Source organism: Hemicordylus capensis, chromosome 2 (genome assembly GCF_027244095.1).
Source record: "Hemicordylus capensis ecotype Gifberg chromosome 2, rHemCap1.1.pri, whole genome shotgun sequence".
In the NCBI taxonomy this organism is placed as follows: Eukaryota; Metazoa; Chordata; class Lepidosauria; order Squamata; family Cordylidae; genus Hemicordylus; species Hemicordylus capensis.
In genome coordinates this window covers 313,434,705-313,454,735 of record NC_069658.1, presented here as the reverse complement: position 1 = coordinate 313,454,735, position 20,031 = coordinate 313,434,705, and the positions used below count along the sequence as shown (strand labels likewise).

Below are 20,031 nucleotides of genomic sequence, written 5' to 3'. Positions count from 1 at the left end.
TCCCTGTGCTGTGAAAGCAGGAGCAGAATACAGCTCTTTGCAACAGCGGAAACATTTCTCTAGCATTTACATAAGCGCAATCCATGGAAGTTCATTATATTGCCCAAGGAGAAAAACATTGTGTGTTGATTTATTTATAATTTTTTTTACCCCATTTATCAGCACCACAAACAAACACAGAGCAGTTCCATCATATCTCAACCCCTAGGCCTTTAAAATGAGAAGTGTATAACAATATAACATGTGAACCAATATGCAGCATACCAAACTGGTCTTCCCTTTCATCTAGTTCTCCTTCTTCTCTATGCAGTGGTCAGGTCAATGCACTCATTCATTTGCTAAAACTGCAGCCAACTCAGGGGTAGTTCTCTACTGGATTGAAGCTCCAGCAAATACAGGCAATCCAATAAGCAGAGAATTAAATGCAAACAGTGACTTGCGGGCTCCTAGGCAAAAAGCAAAACAAAAGTTGCCAACCATAGGCTAAACTGCACGCAACATCTCTACTGGCTAGAAGCACTGGTCTGGGTTTTAGAAGGCAGGCAATGGCTCTCAGAAGCAAATGCATGTCTCTTCTACTTCCTTGAAACATCTGGAATAGAACTTGTACATTTCCATCATTGGTGAAATGCACTCAGCTTTTATAGGAGGAGAACTTGCACACAACTTCACTTTGGATTTTGCGAACAGAACAGGAAGTGTTAGGCAGACTCGCAGGACATCTGTTTTTCCTGCCATCAGCATTACATTGAGTCTGAAGCTACTCTGAGCAAAGACTAAAAAAGGAGGCCTCCTTTATTTTTAAGTTTTCTGACCAATAAAAAAAAGTTCAAATAAAGCACTGAGCCCTACTTCGCTTACACTAATGGACAATAAAGGAAGAAGTGGCATTTGATTCCTACAACTTTCCCCCAACAACTCTACAATTCATGAAAACTAGAAACCTGTTCCTCATTTTTAAAATCTGAGCGACGATTTTCAGGTTTCTAAGGGATCTACCAGGCATTGTGTGGAGGTCATATTTTGAATTTCTAAATCCCATGTTTCAGAGTTCTCTCCTAAGCAAAGAAGCCCAAGATATACCCATTGTTCTTTTTGAGGAGCAAGTCTTTGTTCACATGCTGTACAGATAAAAATACTCTAGTCATGGATTTTCATGTTGCTGTAGCCCTCAGAAATCCTCACTGGGCAAGCCCAGGCAGACATTTCCCATTGATCTTTAACTAGTTAATCTTCCTTTTTCTTAAAGATGAACTTCATGCACCATTAAATTGTGGGAAAACAAGATTCTAGGACTGAACTTGAACCCTGAATACCAAGGGCCAGTGAATACTTGCTAGCAAGTCCTTCTTTTCTAGCAAGGCAACAGCAAATCTTCTTGGTGAGCAGCACCCACTAACAACTGCCTAATGCAGGGCTGCACATCTTCAGCTGTTTTGGGACTACAACTCCCATAATCCCCAGCCACTGTGGCCAATAGTCAGGGATTTTAGAAATTGTAGGCCAGCATTTGCAGGAGGGCTGAAGTTGTGCAACCCTGGTCTTATGCCCCAGTTCCAAACCTACTGGCCCTCTCATTACACAGCATTACACAGCCATTTCCTATTGGCCTGCACTGCTGCATGTGCCTAAGGAAGCATCAGCAGTCTTGCACAATGGTTTAAGAGTGCAAATTCATAAAACAGCATGCCTACACTTCAGGAGTGCTACTTGCACTGTTTTGAATGTACAGAAAGTAGCACTCCCGAAGAGCCAGCATGCAGCTTAAAGTAATTGCGCACTTGCACAAGACCACCAACACTTCCTTTGATGCCCGCAGCAGTGCAGGCCAATAAGATATGCCTGTGAAATGCTGTGCAACACATGGATCATGGCATGGAAACAAGTCTCACTAAAATTAATGGGACTGTTTTATACATAAAGTGCTTGTGATGCCAATCATAAAGAACCATGTGCCGATGACAAACACTTCTATGAACATTTTAAAAATGACAAATCACTTAACAGAACGTTTGATTTCTGCAGACCCCCAGATAAGCATACACAATGCTTACAAAAACAGTACTGGATAACATTACTATTTTTAGATAATTCTCCTACCTCATAAACACAGGGCACAATAGCTCTGATACCATAAATAGCTCAATCTGAATTCTTATGAGCTAAATGAGAGGAAATAGCAAGTTGAGAAGGGAAATGGCTGTTTCGTTTACTGAAAGTCTTCACAATGCTGCTTTTGAATTACATGGTATGAAGAAATAGTTTCTACCATTTATATGGCACTTCGTGGTTCACATACATTCTTGTTGTGTATTCCTTACCGGCTCCATCCCCTGAGGGGAATATCTTAGAGTGCTCACATGTGGTCTCCCATTCAAATGCAACCAGGGCAGACTCTGCTTAGCTAGGGGGACAAGTCATGCTTGCTACCACAAGACAGATCTAACGCTCCACCCCAGGGCTGCTGCAGACTCGTGAGCAGGCCCAACACTATTCACAGTGGCTGCTCAAGCCATGCTTCTGCAGTTTCCCCCATAACAATGAATGGGGAAAACTGGTAATACTGCTGGCGCGTAACTATCATTGGGCAAGGGGAGACAGTTGTTTTGGGGGGCCCCAGCTTGGGGGGCCCCCAGCTTGGCCCCCCCGAGACATGTCACATGTCTCCCCCACCCAGCGCCGGCCCCAGCTTCCTTGAATGATTGTATTTAATTTTTTAAAAAAAATTAAAACAAATCCGCCTTTGTTTCGGCTCCAGGAGGGCCGTATTTCCTACCTCCCTCTGTCCTGCTCTCCACCCTTTTGCCTGGTGGCCATGGGCTCCTCCTCTCCCCACCCATTGACTGCTGGCGGTGCAGCACATGATCCAGAAAGGCGCATGATCAGCTTGGCTGGGCTGCTGCTGCTGCCTGGAACACGTGCAGCCGAGCAAGGAAGGTAGAAGTCACCATTTGTAGCCCTGCGGCTAACTTAACACAAGCACAAGACATGGAGCAACAGCGGCAAGAGGCTCAGAGTCAGGAGGAGCCCTCAGGTTAGTTAGCTGACTGAGAGTGACACTGTGTTCTGTTCACTTAGTTTGCCCATACCAGTGACCATCGCCTGGCCTGACTCTTTCCCCCACGTGCATGGGCATGGCCCGCTGCTTCTTCTCCCAATCCCCCCCCGCCCTCCGTCCCCGCTTCTCCACCTGCCCGCATGGGCATGATGTTGCTGGCACTTCTCCCCCCCAACGGCAGCAGCAGCAGCAGCTCATGCTTGGACTCTCCCACTGGAGCAGGGGGCTTGGCTGGCCTTCCCCAGGTGCAGAGCTGCAGCCGAGAGCTTGGAAAAAGAAGGCAAGGTGAGGGAGGGCTTTAAGCTTTCCAATTTTCTAAAAAAAGTGTCAATGAACATAGAAATAATAAAGCATAATTTACTTGCCAAAGATGCATCCACAACTAATGAGATAACAAAAACAGTGATCTTACAATCAATCAGCTTTATTACAGCCAAAGACCAGCATAGGTAATAATAATACAGTAAAATAGATAATAGAGCCGTATTGAAAGTTGCTACAGCACAGATTCACAAATGCATACAACTTGAATGAATATTACTATGTCAAAGAAGTATAAAATATTTAATATAAGCTATACTAATGGGTAAAAGTGGGATAGGTTAAAAAAAACTGTGAAATTGTGAAAACTGGAACTGCGCACCAGGAAGGGAAGCAAGATTTGTGTATTCCCATCCTGCATTGTGTGGTCGGTATGGCCAGTCAGATATTTTGTCCAAATTGGCCTACTTATTAAGGAAGATTGGGGGTTGAAACATACAAGTCCACACATAAGATAAATAGCAGCAACAGCCACTGGAGGAATGCTGTGCTGGGGATGGATAGGGCCAGTTGCTCTCCCGCTGCTTAACCCTGGACTTGATATGATCCAGTAAGTCATATTTCTCTTTCTTTGTTTTCATGGTTTCTTTCAAAATGTTTGAGCTACAACAAAAGAAACTAAACCATAATCAGTCATGACTCAGGGACTCAGTCAATCCCTGCTAACTGAGCAAAGAGGCACCTTTTTAGAGTGGCGAGTCTCTTTATATTAAGCAGGGGGGGAGCAACTGGCCCTATCCATTCCCAGTACAGCATTGTGGCTGTTGCTGGTGTTTATCTTATGTGTGGATGAGGAGTTCCATGTCTCAGGAAAGACTCAGTGGCCTTGCTCTGCTATCCATTTAAAATGAAAGAGCAAAGAAACTGGATATACAAAAGATAATAGACAACTTTGCTGAACTGAAAGCACAAAAGAAGCCATTGCATTACGTTCTGGATGGTGGGTGTGAGATAACATAGTATATGGGTAGTGGTGAGATATCATAGTTGGGATATGTGCAATGTGAAGTTCTTCATTGATACTGTTGTAATAGTTCTGTTACTTGTAACTGTTGGGATGTGTGCAATGGTTAAAGTTCTTCATTGATACTGTTTTAATAGTTGGTTCTGTTATTTATTATTATTATTATTATTATTATTTACATTTATATCCCGCTTTTCCTCCAAGGAGCCCAGAGCGGTGTACTACATACTTGAGTTTCTCCTCACAACAACCCTGTGAAGTAGGTTAGGCTGAGAGAGACGTGACTGGCCCAGAGTCACCCAGTTAGTATCATGGCTGAATGGGGATTTGAACTCGGGTCTCCCCGTTCCTAGTCCAGCACTCTAACCACTACACCACACTGGCTCTCACACTGTTATTTGCACCTTGTAACTTTTGTTAGGATGTGTGCAATGATTACTGTTCTTCATTGATACTGTTTTTATTTGGGTCTGTTATTATGTACACTTTTGTGATTTTTGTTGGGATGTGTGCAATGTTAACTGTTCTTCACTGATACTGTTTTTAGTTGGGTCTGTTGTTATGCACACCTTGTAGTTGGGATATGTGCAATGATTAAAGTTCTTCTGTTGTATTAGTTGGTTCTGCTGTGCTGTTATTTACACCTTTTAACTAGCTGGGATAGTTAGCAGAGTCTACATTGGGCCAGGAGAAGGAGAGGAAGGCGGTGACGGGAGGGGGGGCATTTTAAAATCTTGTCTCTGGGCCCAAGCCAACCTTGTTATGCCCCTGTAATACTGCTTGCCCACTTGCTGGTTATGAACAGCGTCAGGGTGGCTTACGAGTCTGCAGCAGCCCTGGGGTGGAGCGTTATAGTGACTTAACACTGCACATCATGTTAGGCAGTATTATTGATTCCTCCCTTTTTGTGTGTATTTTTAATGAATGATAATATTGTTATTCTTAAAATCAATAAAAATTGAATTTGCAAAAAAAAAAAAAAAAGTTAGGCAGTATTATTAGCTCCATTTTGCAGATTGGGTGCTGAGGACACCTATAGTGAAACTGAGGTAAAATTCAAATGGGGACTTCCCAGTTGTCAGCCACTAATAGCTTTCCTTTGTATTATCTTCTTTAAAAGGAGAGGTTTATAAAAAGGGAGATGTTTTTCTTTGTCTTGATTGCAATTTACACAGTTTCACAAATTCAGCCATAGAGTTTTGGAGAACGAAGGAAACAAAACAAATAACGAAGGAAACAAATGAAGGAAACAAAGCAAATGAAGAATGAAGGAAACAAAACAAAACAAATTGGCTACTAGTTGGAGGGCTAAAGGCCACCTCAGGCCTCAAAGGCAGGATGCCTCTAAATACCAGTTGCAGGGGAGCAACAGCAGGCGAGAGGGCATGCACATACTTCTTGCCTGTGGTCTCCCCAGAGACATCTGGTGGGCCACTGTGCGAAACAGGATGCTGGACTAGATAGGCTTTGGGCCTGATCCAGCAGGGCTGTTCTTATGTACATAGTGAAAGGGCTTAGGAGGAGGATGGAAACAATGGCCAAACATCCTTGAACAATTCACTGCATGCATACCAAAGATACTATAGTTCCAGTACTGGACCAGATAACAAAAATATTGTATATATGGTGGTTCAGCACCAAACCAAGCTGTAGTGAACTAGTTGCACCAAAATGAAGCCAGCTCACTAAATGTAAAATGTGCAAACATGCCTCCTTACCTTGGACTGATCCACTCTGGTGCCAGATGGAGGGTCACATTTTGCCTATGTTTGGTCCTGCAGATTCATTTTGATTATTTGAACCAAGAAACCAGTAGACACACAGGACAAAAAAAATACAAACATTTGGCCCTGTCTTCCCTACAACAGTTCTGTATAAGATTTCATTACATATGCTTGGTTAGAGTATTGTTACACACATGGCTTAACTACCCCATACAAATTAATGCTGTAATTGTTCTCATTATTAAGAAAAACAGTAAAATGAGCTCCCAAGTATATTAAAAACGGTAAAGCCTTCCATTCAAAGGCTTAATCATACTTCTGGCTTTGATTTCTGGTTTTCCCTATCTTTGGTGAAAGCTAATTTAGTGGCTATCAGGCATGGAAACATTACTCTCCCCTACTGATGTTGCTGGTAAATCAGACTGAGATCCAAGCATACTGTGTCAGCAATAATAGGAGATACAAGCCTTACTACGTTTAAACTTGAAATGTGAGCACCTGGTTTATCTGTGGAGCATAAAGGGACAGGAATTGAATAAGTAGTGAAATAACTTCTTCCACTTAGGAATATTGCCCATAATTTTACATATCATTATTTATATCAGAGACCTGCTAAAATCAAATAAACCTAGCTATATTTATCTATGCACTTAGTTCATCCTAGAGGGAGTAATGCAATATATATTACACAAATTTCTTTTTGGAAAGTTAAGACTATAAACATAACGATACAGACTAGTAATTGGGTTACCTTACAGTCCAATCCTAAAACTTACTGCTTGTCTGTTAATAGGTGAGGAAGATGGAACAACCATTGTATCAATGGTTAACAAACTCATGAAGCTCAATTATGGCTATGTTGTTGTAGGATCACTTCAAAGCCGCTATAAGCAGATGGGCCAGCGGAGGATTGGGATACAAATCATGTTCTTGTGACATTCTCGTGTAACGTGATCCATTGGACCCTCGGTTACACACACACACACGATTGATTGATTGATTAAGTGCCGTTAAGTCAGTGTCGACTCTTAGCAACCACATAGATAGATTCTCTCCAGAATGATCTGTCTTCAACTTGGCCTTTAAGGTCTCTCAGCAGTGCATTCATTGCTGTCATAATTGAGTCCATCCACCTTGATGCTAGACGTCCTTTTCTTCTCTTTTCCTTCAACTTTTCCCAGCATTATGAACTGGGTTCATAAGGGATCTGGGTTCTTACATAATGTGTCCGAAGTATGATTGTTTGAACCTGGTCATTTGTGCCTCGAGTGAAAATTCTGGATTGATTTTTTTCTATGATCCATTTGTTTGTTTTCGTGGCTGTCTATGGTAAACTCAAAAGTCTTCTCCAGCACCAAAGTTCAAGAACGTCAATATAATATTGTCTGAACAATTCTCATCTGTGTAGGTATAGACACGTCACATCATCTAAATATCCTTTCCAAGGCCTTCATTGCAACCCTACCAACTGCTAGTTTGTAGCATATTTCTTGACCGTTGGATCCTTTACTGTATCTGTCCTCATTTGAATGTAAGGGCCAGAACCTGAACTGCAGTCAGGGAGACTGCAGAGAGGAGGGGAACCTGGCTGCCAGGCTTCCTCCTTTGCATGAAGGACAGCCATGGCAGCCACTCAGAATGGAGAGAGGAAGGAGCTTCGTCCTTTAACTCCAGTTTCAGAGAATCCAGCCTCTTTTTCTCAATTCGGAATACAGCAGCCAGCTGCTAACCTCAGGTAGGAGCATAGGCAGAACTGGGGGGGAGCAGGCAGGGCATGTGCCCTAGGCACCACTGAGGTGGGGGCACCACACCAGTTCCTGCCACCCCCACCCCATTGCCCACCTGCCCAGCCCCAGGGCCCCTCAGCCACTTGCCTCCAGCTCTGGCCTAGGATCGTCGAGGCCTAGGATCAGAGCAGCCTGCAAACTGCAGAGCTCTTCTCTCCCCACCTCTCAGCTGATCGGCGGGTGGGCGGGGCTTCCAGAGAGGCCTCTGAGTAGGCCTCCCTGAAGCCTGAACTCAGCAGGCCAAGCAAGCCAGGAAGGAGGCTGGCAGAGCTCCCTGCAGCAGACCAGACCATCCAGTGCAGCTTTTGCCAGGTAGGCTGTGCATCCCTTTTTGTGGTTACCCCCGTATATAGGGATCTGCTTGCCACAGGGCTTTGATATGGGGGGTGGGGTGAGACTGAGAAGTCTCTGAATATTTAATTTAAAACAGACTGGAAAATGTGCTGGCTTTAAAAACAAAAACTATCTAAAAAGGCCTAGAAGTGGCTTGTTTCAAGTCAGAAAATTACAAAAACTTCTGGAACAAATATTTATTTATTTATTCATTCATTCATTTAAAAATGCACTTATGTTCAAGTTGTTTTGCAACCCAGAAGGTCTGAGTGAGAACTATGAAGCATGTGTTGTGCTTTTATTTTATTTTATTTTTCTTGTGTGTGAACTGCTCTCCAATAACTTGCAGGGACTTCAGGGTAAATCTGGTCAACATGTGAAAGCAGCACCTCCATTCCAGAGGAGATGTGTGTTAAAGGGCTTTAAAAGCCTCGTGTGAAAAACCTCCTGGAATCAAACTTTACTGAATTTGTTCAGAATTTTGAGAAAACAAACATAGGCTCACCCTGCATGGTTGAAAGTCTCCTTTGCTAATCTGCAGCGAGGGGGCCATTTTAATAATTAGCATTGCTAGTGTGTTCTAGGCATTAAAAGTAGCACAAATATATAGTACTCAACGTATATCACTATATACTGTGAAGTGTGCATGTGTGTATTCAGTGAAATGTATTTCCAGGCAGCATACTTATTTTGAAACATCAGACTTAAATCCTCGGGGGCCTGGGATGTGTGGAGGCCCTGGACTTTGAGGGGCTGGGGGCCCATTTTAAAATCTCATTTTGGCCCATTCCAACCTTGCTATGCCCCTGGCAGTCACTACACTTGGGTTTCTGCACAACACCTGCACAGAAGAAACTTCCATGTAGAAAATGTGTCTCTTGTAAATTGACCCTGAATTTTCCATCCAGGACTGGGATATTTGAGAGTTAGAGTCAATAATAAAAGAACAGCACACTGCTTGTGACAGGAAGGGGCAAATTACAATGATTTCTTAGTCTGGCAGGGGCTGGTTTTGGCCCTGGCAGAACTTGGCTGTCTGCTCCTGTTGCAAATGCCTCTGTCTAGTGTGGCAAACTAATGTATCCTCCTCCCTCTTGGTGTCAAAGTAAGCACTAGTGTGTTGAATGCACATATACCCCATCACGAACCAACAGTCATCATAAGACAAAGGCTGGCAGGAATCATTCACTGTTTTATAGACCACCCACCACCACCACCACCACCTTCTTCTTCCCCTATTTTGCTAGTGGCTATTTGGGCAGGTGATCCTCTAGGACAAAGTCATGTTTTTTAAAAAGAATGAGATGAGACAGAGAAAATGACACTTGGAATCCTCGCATAACTCCTGACTGTTGTTCTAAGTCTTTTACAGAGATGGCTCATGTTTTCAGGTTTTGATCAACAACCATGTCTAGATGGTACAGTGTTCCTTTTAACAGGGATTTCCAGATATTGTTGACAATAAGTCCCATCATTCCTGTTTGGACAGGGGCTAGGCGCTATTTTCCCTAGTTACGCCTCTGAGTAGGGGCAGCAAAACTCACAACAGACTGAGGTTTCAAATTGGAGTTTTGGGAGGAAAACTTTGGATCACTTTTCCAATGGGGCAGAGGTTTCATGCATTTGGATGTACAAGAAAACCAACCTCTGCCTTGTTTAACTCCAGTTTCCTGTTATGTGCAAATGGGTCCACTGTCTTCCCTGAAACCAGTAGAATGGGGACCAGCCAAGTAGGATTTTGCTCACTGTATCCAGCACCAGACCATGATTATGTCTGGAAATTCAAATAACTTGAAAAACTGAATAAAGAAAGGTGCAATCAGAGAACCAAAGTGCTGCAACTTGGACAAAAAGGCCATGTGTCCAATTGCAACTAAGCCATGGACAAATGACCACTTCAAACATTCCTATAAATACAGCATTTCCATGAGGGATTAACATGAAAGAAGTAAAATGTATAACTTAAACATGAAGCTTTAGGGTTACACTCCAATTTTTTTTAAAAAAAGACACTGTGCACCACACATTATGGGGTACTATTGTATTCTATCTTTTGTTTGTTTATGTTTGGAAGTTTAATAAACTAGAATGGGGATCCTGTAGAGAGTGTGGGGGGTGGAGTTAGAAAGAAAAGAGAGGGAAAGGAGAAGGGGAAATGGAGTTGTTTCTGGAATAAGGTCTTAGTTAAATCCACAGTGTTCAAGAGCAAGAAGCTTTATACATGTAGATGGTCAATTTCAGCACATATGATACTAGCATTCTTTTCCATCTCAGCAAATTTCTAATCAATTTGCCTTTTAAGCTCTTTCATGGTGAGGTCATGCACATCCTTCTAGAGCAAGGAATGGACAATTGGGGGATTGGCATTGGTGCTCTTCCATGAGGTCAACATAGGGCTCCCATCCCTCCAGCTCCTTTGAGCAAAAGAAGCACTGGACCACATCTGGTTCATTCTCACAAGGGCAATGAATGAATCCTGCTTCTACCATCTAGTCTAGAGTGAAGCTGCAATTGGAGATGAAGGGCCATTGCATGAAGGTGGCAAAACAATGCTTCTTCAGGTCCAGGTCCAGTTCTCATGGATGCTAAGAAACGGCTCCAGTACCCGCCATATTTATCATCACAGTATTCAAGCCATAGCGAGCGAGAAACAGCCAAGCAACGCTTGGAGGAAAATTGGTTCCTAAGAGATGCTGAGCATGCTGGGAGCTGTAGCTCTCAGGACTGCTGTCAGTAAAGTTTAAGGTCATTCTGCATGCCAGTTGTCCTCAGCTAAGCATCTGGATCCTTACAGCTGCCTCTCTCATTCTCCTGTACTTCACCCTCTGCAGTCAGCCACACACTGTCTTCTGTATCGTGATGGTAGCAGCATGGAATTTGTCACTCCACAGTTTCTTCAGGTATGCCACCTGGCCTGTATGGAAAAATATCTTGGTATGTCCAGACTAGAACTTGTCAGGATCCTTAATTATGCTTCCCAGCCATGTCTTACATATTAGCTTCTTTGTCTTTTTTGAGATATCCCTTTTCTTCATAAGGATGCAATATCTATTGAAGTCATGACAAGTCCACCTGGAAGGATAGCCAGCTGCACTTAAGCGGATGGTCTCCAACAAACTACAGGCTCTCAGCTGCTGGACCACTCTCTTTGGATAGAAGCTGAATGGAGGTTTTTCATTGTTTGGCTTGATACAGCGTACATAATGCGAAGCAGTAGCTCAGGGTCTCCATAAGTAAATGCAAGGAGTTATGGAACTGATGTCCCACTGTTTTCTTATGCTTTTTATTGGCTGCTTTCACAGCTGGATGGGCAGAGCAGACAGTGATTTTTGAGGAAGCTCCTTTTCCAGTTGGCACTGTATCCTTTTCATCATGGAATAAGTCAGCTACCATTGGGTACTTGTGGGCCTTCAGTATATTGATCTGTTCTTCATACAAAGTATCTCTGTTTTACTCCAGAAATCCATTGCTTTGATACTCCACCTTATCTGCAACATGGACAGCGATAAAGGAGGTGTTTGATATGTGAGGCATTTGGAAGTGTTCCAAAAGTCTTGCTGCTGCTGTGTCAATCATACAATTTCTGGGTCCAGTTCTGGTCTGTTCCCTTAGGAACCTTACATTCTTCATCCAGAAAATCCAAGCTACCTAGCTTAGCTTCAGTAAGGTCTATTTACAACTGGTTGTCATTAAAATCTAGCAGTGTCCAAGGGATTTGTTCCTTCACTTATTTCTCTTGCTCCCATTTGAATACATGCAAGTTGAACTGCTGCTGGGGTTTTTCATTGGCATTCCAAGAATCTGACTTTTAGGTACCTTAAAGCTGTCAGTTCATTTTCTCCAATCAACATATCTGGATTATTCAAGAAGGGAAGCTTGTTGGCTTTAGGACTGATGGGATATTCCAGGACCATTTCATGTTCATGTTTCAGGTGTAAGGTTTTATCTCCTTCTTTGTAATCTTTGATTACTTCTGCTGATTTCCAGACTGCCTCTGGATCAGGAATCCAGACTCTTGTATACTTGCTGTAGAGCTCAATTTCCGGCATGTCCTGACTGGAGGACATGGCACTCCAAGAGGGGCACACAGTGAGGTGCAGCAGTCGATGGGAAGAGGTGCAAAGCAAGGAGAAGGAGGTCCCCAGTGCATTCAAAACTGCTACAATCCAACATCCAGAGTGCTGGCGGGGAAAGAGAAAGCCCGGCATTTACAGCTCGGGGCGACGCCACATGGTAGTTAAATGCCCTTGAACACTGTAGACTTACTCTGATGGCCTGAGCAGAGGCAGAAGATGTATTATTCCATGACTGCACCTTTGTTCAAGTATTTCTCTGCTTCCTCTTTATTTTTCTTAATAAATATTACAGGTTTTCTTATAATTAAAAAGAGAGTTCCACTTCCAGGCCCACTTCCTTGCCCACAAAGATCACTTGGGCATGAGCTTGGCTAAAAGGAGATTCAGAGAAAGTGTTTGGTGGCCAGGTATGGACAAACACATTGAAGATGTAATCAGGCAGTGTATGGCTTCTGCTGTATGTCACAAACTGCAGAAGACTTTTACCACCCCCTTGACTCCAGTAGAGTATTTTTCCCTGGAAAAGCTTGCTCTAGATATAATGGAGCCTTTTGATAACCAACCCACAAACCCAAGATATGTTATAGTGGTGGTGGGATACTATTCCAGTTCGCCAGAAGTTTCATTTGCTGACAACAGTACTACAAACAAGGTGATCCAGTCCATGGCTGCAGTTCTTGCAAGGGGCTGTTCTCACACAAAGGCAAAACTGGGCTAGGCATTAGGGATGTGCAAAATATTTCGGGCACAGATCGATCTGTGCCCGAAATGAGCAATTTCGGGTGATTCAGGTCCGAACCGAATCACCCACGATGTCCCCCGATATTTTTTGGGGCCGAGCCGAATCACCCCTGATTCGTGCCCGAAAAATTCAGGTGATTCGGGATGACGTCTCTTTGAATTTCCCGCCTTTTTGCCTCCATTGATTTGAATGCAAAAAGGTCTGATGTGACATCAGCTCGAATTTCGGGTCCCAGAGGCAAAATAGTGGGGTGGGGTGGTAGTGCCTAATGGATGGAGACTACCACCCAAATTTCAGGGGAACTGGGCAAAGGGCTGATTTGGGGGGAATTTTTGAAGTTTTAATGTCTTTGGGGCAGTTCGGGGGCATAGCGTGGGATCTGGGCAAAAAGAGTGGGGTGGGTGGTAGTGCCTAATGGGTGGAGGCTACCACCCCAATTTCAGAGTGATTGAGCAAAGGGCTGATTTTTGGGGAATTGTTGAAGTTTATGCATCTTTAAGGTTTTTCCCCATAGAGAAGCATTGAGGTGTCAGCAAATGTATAGCTTCATGTGGGGGGCAAAGGGGTGGCCTAGAGCAGTGTGGGGTTGGTGGTAGTGCCAGGTAGGGTCAAGGAAGCTACCTGAATTTTTTCAAAGGATTTGGGCAGAGGGCTGATTTTTGGGGAATTGTTAAAGTTTACGCGTCTTTAAGGTTTTTCCTCATAGGGTATACATGGAGCTTTCAGCAGCCCCATAACTGCACTTGGGGGGTGCTGGGGTCACCCCGAGCGAGTGGTAGTGTAGTGCACATAGGGTGCCAACCACCCCCATGGGTTTCTAACCCATGGGGTACAGGGTTCTGTTGTTTCAGAGGTATTCTGAGTGTGGATTCTATGATAGCTAATGAGATTTTCAATGAAACACCATGAATCCACTCTTGACCCTACCTGGCACTACAGCTTCCTTGACCCTAACTGGCACTACCACCAACCCCACACTGCTCTAGGCCACCCCTTTGCCCCCCACGTGAAGCTATACATTTTGCCCAATTGGGCCATTTGCCCAATTCCCCTGAAATTTGGGTGGTAGCCTCCAACCATTGGGAACTACCACCCCACCCCACTATTTTGCCCCTGGGACCCGTTTTTCTTACCCGAATCGATTCAGATTCGGATTTAATCCAAATCCGAACCGAATCAGGGGTGATTCGGGTAGCCCAGATTCAGGCACAGAACAGAACGGGGGTGATTCGGTTCGGGAATCGAACCGAAAACCCGAATGGCACACCCCTACTAGGCATGCCTGAATGTGAGAACTGAGCCATGCAGCAAACCCGCAAGGGAACCCCGGTTGTTAGCCAGGGTTAAGGGCACAAACAGACCATTTGCCCAGGCTAACTCATCATGTGTCGGTGCTGTTAGGCTCTGCACAGCACCTGCACACCAGCACCCTCCCGGACAGCATCAAAGAACTCCCCATAATACACCACACACTTATGCAGTGAACTATGGGAGTTTCAGGGGCCTCCTGGCCCCCAAACCTCCCTGCTGCCAACAGAAGTCAGCAATTGTCTGGGCGGCCAATCCACTTGCCCAGCAACAAGAAGAGGATCGTCTGCGCGAGAGGTTAGCTTTTTAAAGCTTCCTCCCCTCGTCCCTTCAAGCCCTTCTCACAGATCGTGAAAAAGGGCTCAGGGTTTTCCTAAAGAACTAGTGACTGCCAAAGCCACAGAGCTTACCTCATTTGAAATGGAGCAATACTTGCATAACCATGGGATAAAACTAAGGATGTGCACAAATCATTTTTAAAATTTGATTTGTGCCCAAAATAAATCACCCCTGATTTGTTTTGTATCCAAATCTACCCCCTCCAAATCACCCTAGATTCAATATGTATTTGCTTTGATTCAATTTGGACCAATTTGGACCACTTAACAAGGTCCTAGGGGCACCTAATTTGGGTGGTGTGTCGGTCCCCATAGGTTCCACCTACCACCCGAATTTCAAGGCAGTGGGACACTTGGTTGATTTTTAATGAATTTTTTAAGTTTTTACTGATTTTGAACATTTCCACCATAGGAAACAATGGGGATTTGACATATCCTAACCCTAAAACGGATTCCCGGCTTTCATTTAAAAAAAAAAAATCTAAGCTTTAGCCCTTGCAGAAGTGGAGTTAGGGAGCAAAATGTGCAGTCATTATTTTTCAAGTGTTTAGATTCTTTGGTGTATAATAACTTTTCCTCATAATGAATCCCTATGAGGATTCATTGCACACCTTCATTTCTTCTGTTTATTTTGCCCATTACTGGACAGTGCCAACTGTCAACTGCCATGTGCCACCTACACCCCCACCTGCAAGGTAGTGGGATACTCATTTTAATTTTTAAGAATATTGAAATATTTAGCTTCTCTGGTGTCTTATAACATTTCCTCATAATGGACCCCTATGAGGATTCATTATACGCCTTCGTTTCTTCTGTTCATTTTGACTATCATTGGACAGTGCCAACAGTCAACTGCCATGTGTCAACTACACACACCTCCACACACATACTGGGGTACTCAGTTTATTTTTTTTAAGGTGTTTTTGAAGTGTTTAGATTGTTTGGTGTCTTCATTACACACCTTCGTTTCTTCTGTTCATTTTGACCCCACTGCTTTGCAGGTGGGGGTGGGGAATTAGTGACATCCCATGATCCAACTACCACCCAACCCCCAAGCCGCTGGGTCCTCAGTTTATATTTTAGGAATTTTTGAAGTGTTTAGACTCTTTGGTGTATAATGAATCCTCATAGGTATTCATTATGAGGAAAGGTTATTAGACACCAAAGATCCTAAACACTTGAGAGGAAAAAATCCTAGAACATAAGCTAAGTAGTACCCCACTGCCTTGTGGGTGGGAGTTGGGTGGAGCTGGCACATGGCAGTTGACAGTTGGCACTGTCAAAAAGACAGTCAAAATGAATAGAAGAAATGAAAGTGTGTAATGAATCCTCATAGGGATTCATTGAGGGAAGGTTATTATACACCAAAGAAGCCAAACATTTGAAAAACAGTGACCACACATTTTGCTCCATAACTCCACTTCTACAAGGGCTAGAGCTTAGCTGCTTTTTTTTTAAATGAAAGCTGGGAATCTGGGGGAAATAATCCAAAGGAAGGATCCAAATCTCAAAGCTATTCGAATCCAATCAGGCGCGATTCAATTTGTACCCAAATCTAGCCAATGGACCACAGGGGTGATTTGTTTTGTCTCCAAATCACCCAAATCAGCTAGATTCAGGTACAAAATGATTTGTACCCAAATCAATTTGCACATCTTTAGATAAAACACAAAACTATTTCCTTTACTATTTGCCTCAAGGGAATAGCTTTGTGGAAATAATGAACAGGTTAGTGAAGAAAAGTTTACAACTGATTGCTACGCAACAACATGAAACTATTTGCTTATTGAACTATTCCTTATTCTACTACAGGAAAATCACCTTTTGAACAGTGGAGAGGATGCAAAGCTACCACCAAACTTACCCAATGGCAACAACTGATAGGGCTTTCCATGCCATCTCACCCTGAGGATGCAGATATTCATGATTGGGTAAGGGAGAAACAGCAAAAATACAAATTGTATGTGGATTGGAAATGGGGTGCAAAACAGTGAACATTTCAGTTCAGGGACTTTATTAGAGTATAGTTGCCTTATAAATTGAGAAAGGGATGTTCTAGATATTCTGGGCAGAAACAAATAATTGAAATCTAAGGATATTCTGTCATATTGGTTCATGGAAAGAAATGGAAAAGTTTGAGACTTTCCAGCAGAGTAGTTCTTACCCCCTGGCCTGTGGACCCGAGTCGGGGGGGGGGGGCTCCAAATGTCGGGGGGGGGGGCTCCTGCCACCACCCTGCATCCACCGCTGCTCTGCCATGCTGCTCCTTTCCATTTTTGTTGCCACCATGTGCACGGCCGGGGGGATGAGGGTGGGGTGAGCCAAGCAGGGCTTATGACGCTCATATTCCCACAGTGCAAGCGTGCTCACAGCCCAGATGGACAGGCCTACCAGCTGCTGTGCCTGCCGCTGCCACCATGGTGCTCTTCTGGCTCTGGACGGCTGTGCTCCCTCATTTCCCCTCCAGTCTTGGGGATGCATCTCCCTTGATGGGGAGGAGGGCAGCATCTTTCTTCCGCTTGCCAAAGCTTCCCTGCATCATGGTCCAGCCCTTCAGCCTTGCCCCTCTCTCTCCTTCCTTCCATCCCTGCCTGCCCACTCACTCCCTTGACACAGCCTCGCTGGCTACTTCTCTTTCCTTGCCTCAGCACCGCATCCCAACCCCCAGCTGTCTCCTCTCTGGCCTGCACCCCATCCTATCCCTCGAGGAGGGTGGGGGGAGCACCAGCGCTGGCAATGGGGCAAGAAGGCAAAGGGAGGCGGAGACAGCAACCCTTGGGATCCCGCAGCGAGGGGGAGGGGGTGGTGGAGGCAAACACAGGCAGGGGGCAAAAAACCATCCACACCACAACACACTGAAATGCATAGACTCCGTTGCAAACCTCCCTACCACGGAAAAATACAGATCCTTTCCTGTAACGTTTTTACGTCACAGGTGCTTAACACATCAATAAAACCCAAATCGAGGCATCAGAAATATAGATGGCACCCTGGTGACAGCGCAGCAACTGCGATGTCGAAACAGGGGCAAGGCCGGGCGCACTTAGCAGAGACGTAGCAAACCTGTTGCCAGGAGTAATCTGGAAAATGCCCTGGCCACATCTCTGCCTGCCATCGGAGGGGCAGTGAAGATGGTGCTAATTTAGAATGCTTTTAATTACTTCTTACCCATGCAGATTGTTTTAAACTATTGCGGCTATTTTTACGATTGCGCTGTTTTATAACAGTGGAATCTGTTTCAATGTTTTCATTTCAGTTTTGGTATTTTTGAGATGTGTTTGTTTTATTTTATGTGCCATAAGCTGCCTTGAGTGTGATTTTACTGCAGAAAGGTGGGGTATAAAATCAGAGAATTTTTTTTAAAAAATGTGTTCCTGAGAGAAACTCTCTAAGAATGGTGTGAAGTATTCTGTAGCAGGACACAAAGAGAAGTTACAAAGTGCCCCAAGCAAGACAAATCCCAATGGCTATGCTGTACAAATACTCATTTAAAGCTATAATGCAACATGTTCAACAAATGCCCTTAATAGAAACCATCTGTTTTTTAAATGGTCTCTTCTATTAGATTATATGTTGCCCTTTCTAAACATCAACTCCCACAATGCCATTAATAATGCCTCCTAAATTAGATTGTTAACAGCTGCTGATGTTTGTCAGTGGCATGTTGGGCTTTTCTTTGATGCTCTCCACAGTTCCCTGTAAATCATTTTTGCTGTGGCATTAACTAGAAGGGAGATACATAAAGCTTTGCTGCAAGTCCCTACTAAGAAAGTAACTGAGTAGAGCCTAATTCCTTAGTCCCCACATTTCAGAATACATTTATGAACAGGTGTGCAAACCATATTCAAATATAAATATAAATATGATTTAAATAAATTTAAATTTTATACGCACACACACACACACACACACACACACACACACACACACACTTTAGCTGTTTCAGGCTTACCTAGAATGCTGCAGTTCGGATTCTAGCTGCTGGATATATATCTGCAAATGTGGCACTTCACTGGCCTTAGCTTCTAGTTCTTTTACTTTTCCAAGGCTATGAAGGACAGCGTGTCTCGCTTCTCCAACCTTCTTCCTCATTTCTGCTTGCTCCCTCTTTAGGTTGCGGTTGCAGTCTTCCAGCGTGACCAAGGCTTCCTGAGCACTCCTCAGTTCCTCTTCTAATTCTTCATTAAATCTAATTGCTTCTTCGATTTGGCCATCTCTAGAACTCCGGATTAGTTCAACCTCCTTTAGAACACTCTGAAGGCACTTGGAAGTCTGGAAGTGATGGTGAGTTAATAGTCTTCGGTTACCTATAAAACAGGTCCCATTTTTCTTATGATTAGCATGACTCTTCCACAATCCTACCTACAAAAAGGGACAGAGGGAGAAATATAAATTAGAGGCAAACAACGCTTTAAGCAAACAGATTTGTTTCAACACTATTTTAGTCTGCAATTTCTTTTAAAATATCAGCAAATATGGTCCAATTACTAATTATGAATGTATGTATCTATGTATACACACACACACAGGCCATTCACATGGGCCATTCTCGTGATTGGGCAAGCAGGTAAGCAGGAAGGCTGGCCCAACTCACCTTCCCCACAGACGATAGCAGAAATGTTGCTGGGAGCATGGACCGTGCTCCCAGATGATCCACGCTGCACCACACAGCATGGAACTCTGAAGCCTAGGATGATGCATCCCAGCCTCCAGATATTCCACAAGGCACTGTGCCACGAGCACGGTGCATTGATGGGACCCCCAAGGAGATGGGTGCTCTATGTGCCCATCTCTGCATCTACTTGGGCTGAACGCAGCCTGACCAGACACATGATCCTAGAGCTGGGGTTAATGGCATGCCCATGCCTTTAACCCTGACTAAAAGCGAGGGTCAAAAGCTAGGCTGTGCTGCCCTGCCAGGATCGGGCCCACTCCCAGCAGTTCTCACACACCTAGCCTGGGTTAGGTTGCGTGTGAGAAGAGCCTCACAGTATGATTAGCATAAAAGCATATATAGCCAACAAAGCAGTACAGTAGTAGTTTTCTGTATAAACAAAAAAACAACACACAATATATGAAGCTCATCCCTTGTCCCCCCCTCAAAAACTCTCTGAAAAAAAGGATAATTTTGATCTGCCTCCTGGAAAAAAATAAGGGAGAACACCAGAAGATCCTGACAAGGGAATTCTATAACCAGTTTGGAGTGGCCCACCGGCACATGATTTGGTGTGCCCCCCACTTCTCCTGCCCCCTTTGCCTTCTTCTCAGAGTCACTCGCAGAACTCTCGCTGTTGTTCACCCTCTTCTGTGATGGGACCCTCATCACTCTCTTGCCTAAATAGAGCCTTGCATGATGCACACTCCCAACGGAGGGTGATGC

At 44.1% G+C, this 20,031-nt stretch overlaps 1 protein-coding gene across 7 annotated transcripts in view; it reads right to left on the bottom strand.

Moving 5' to 3' along the window:
• EFCC1 (EF-hand and coiled-coil domain containing 1) overlaps positions 1 to 20,031 on the bottom strand; it is a 189,255-nt gene that overhangs the window by 158,812 nt on the left and 10,412 nt on the right. For all 7 annotated transcript variants that reach the window (XM_053303774.1, XM_053303772.1, XM_053303773.1 and 4 more), the window contains exon 2: positions 18,604 to 19,013. In XM_053303774.1, coding sequence (XP_053159749.1) covers positions 18,604 to 19,013 — 410 coding nt within the window. The remainder of the gene's footprint in view (positions 1 to 18,603; positions 19,014 to 20,031) is intronic.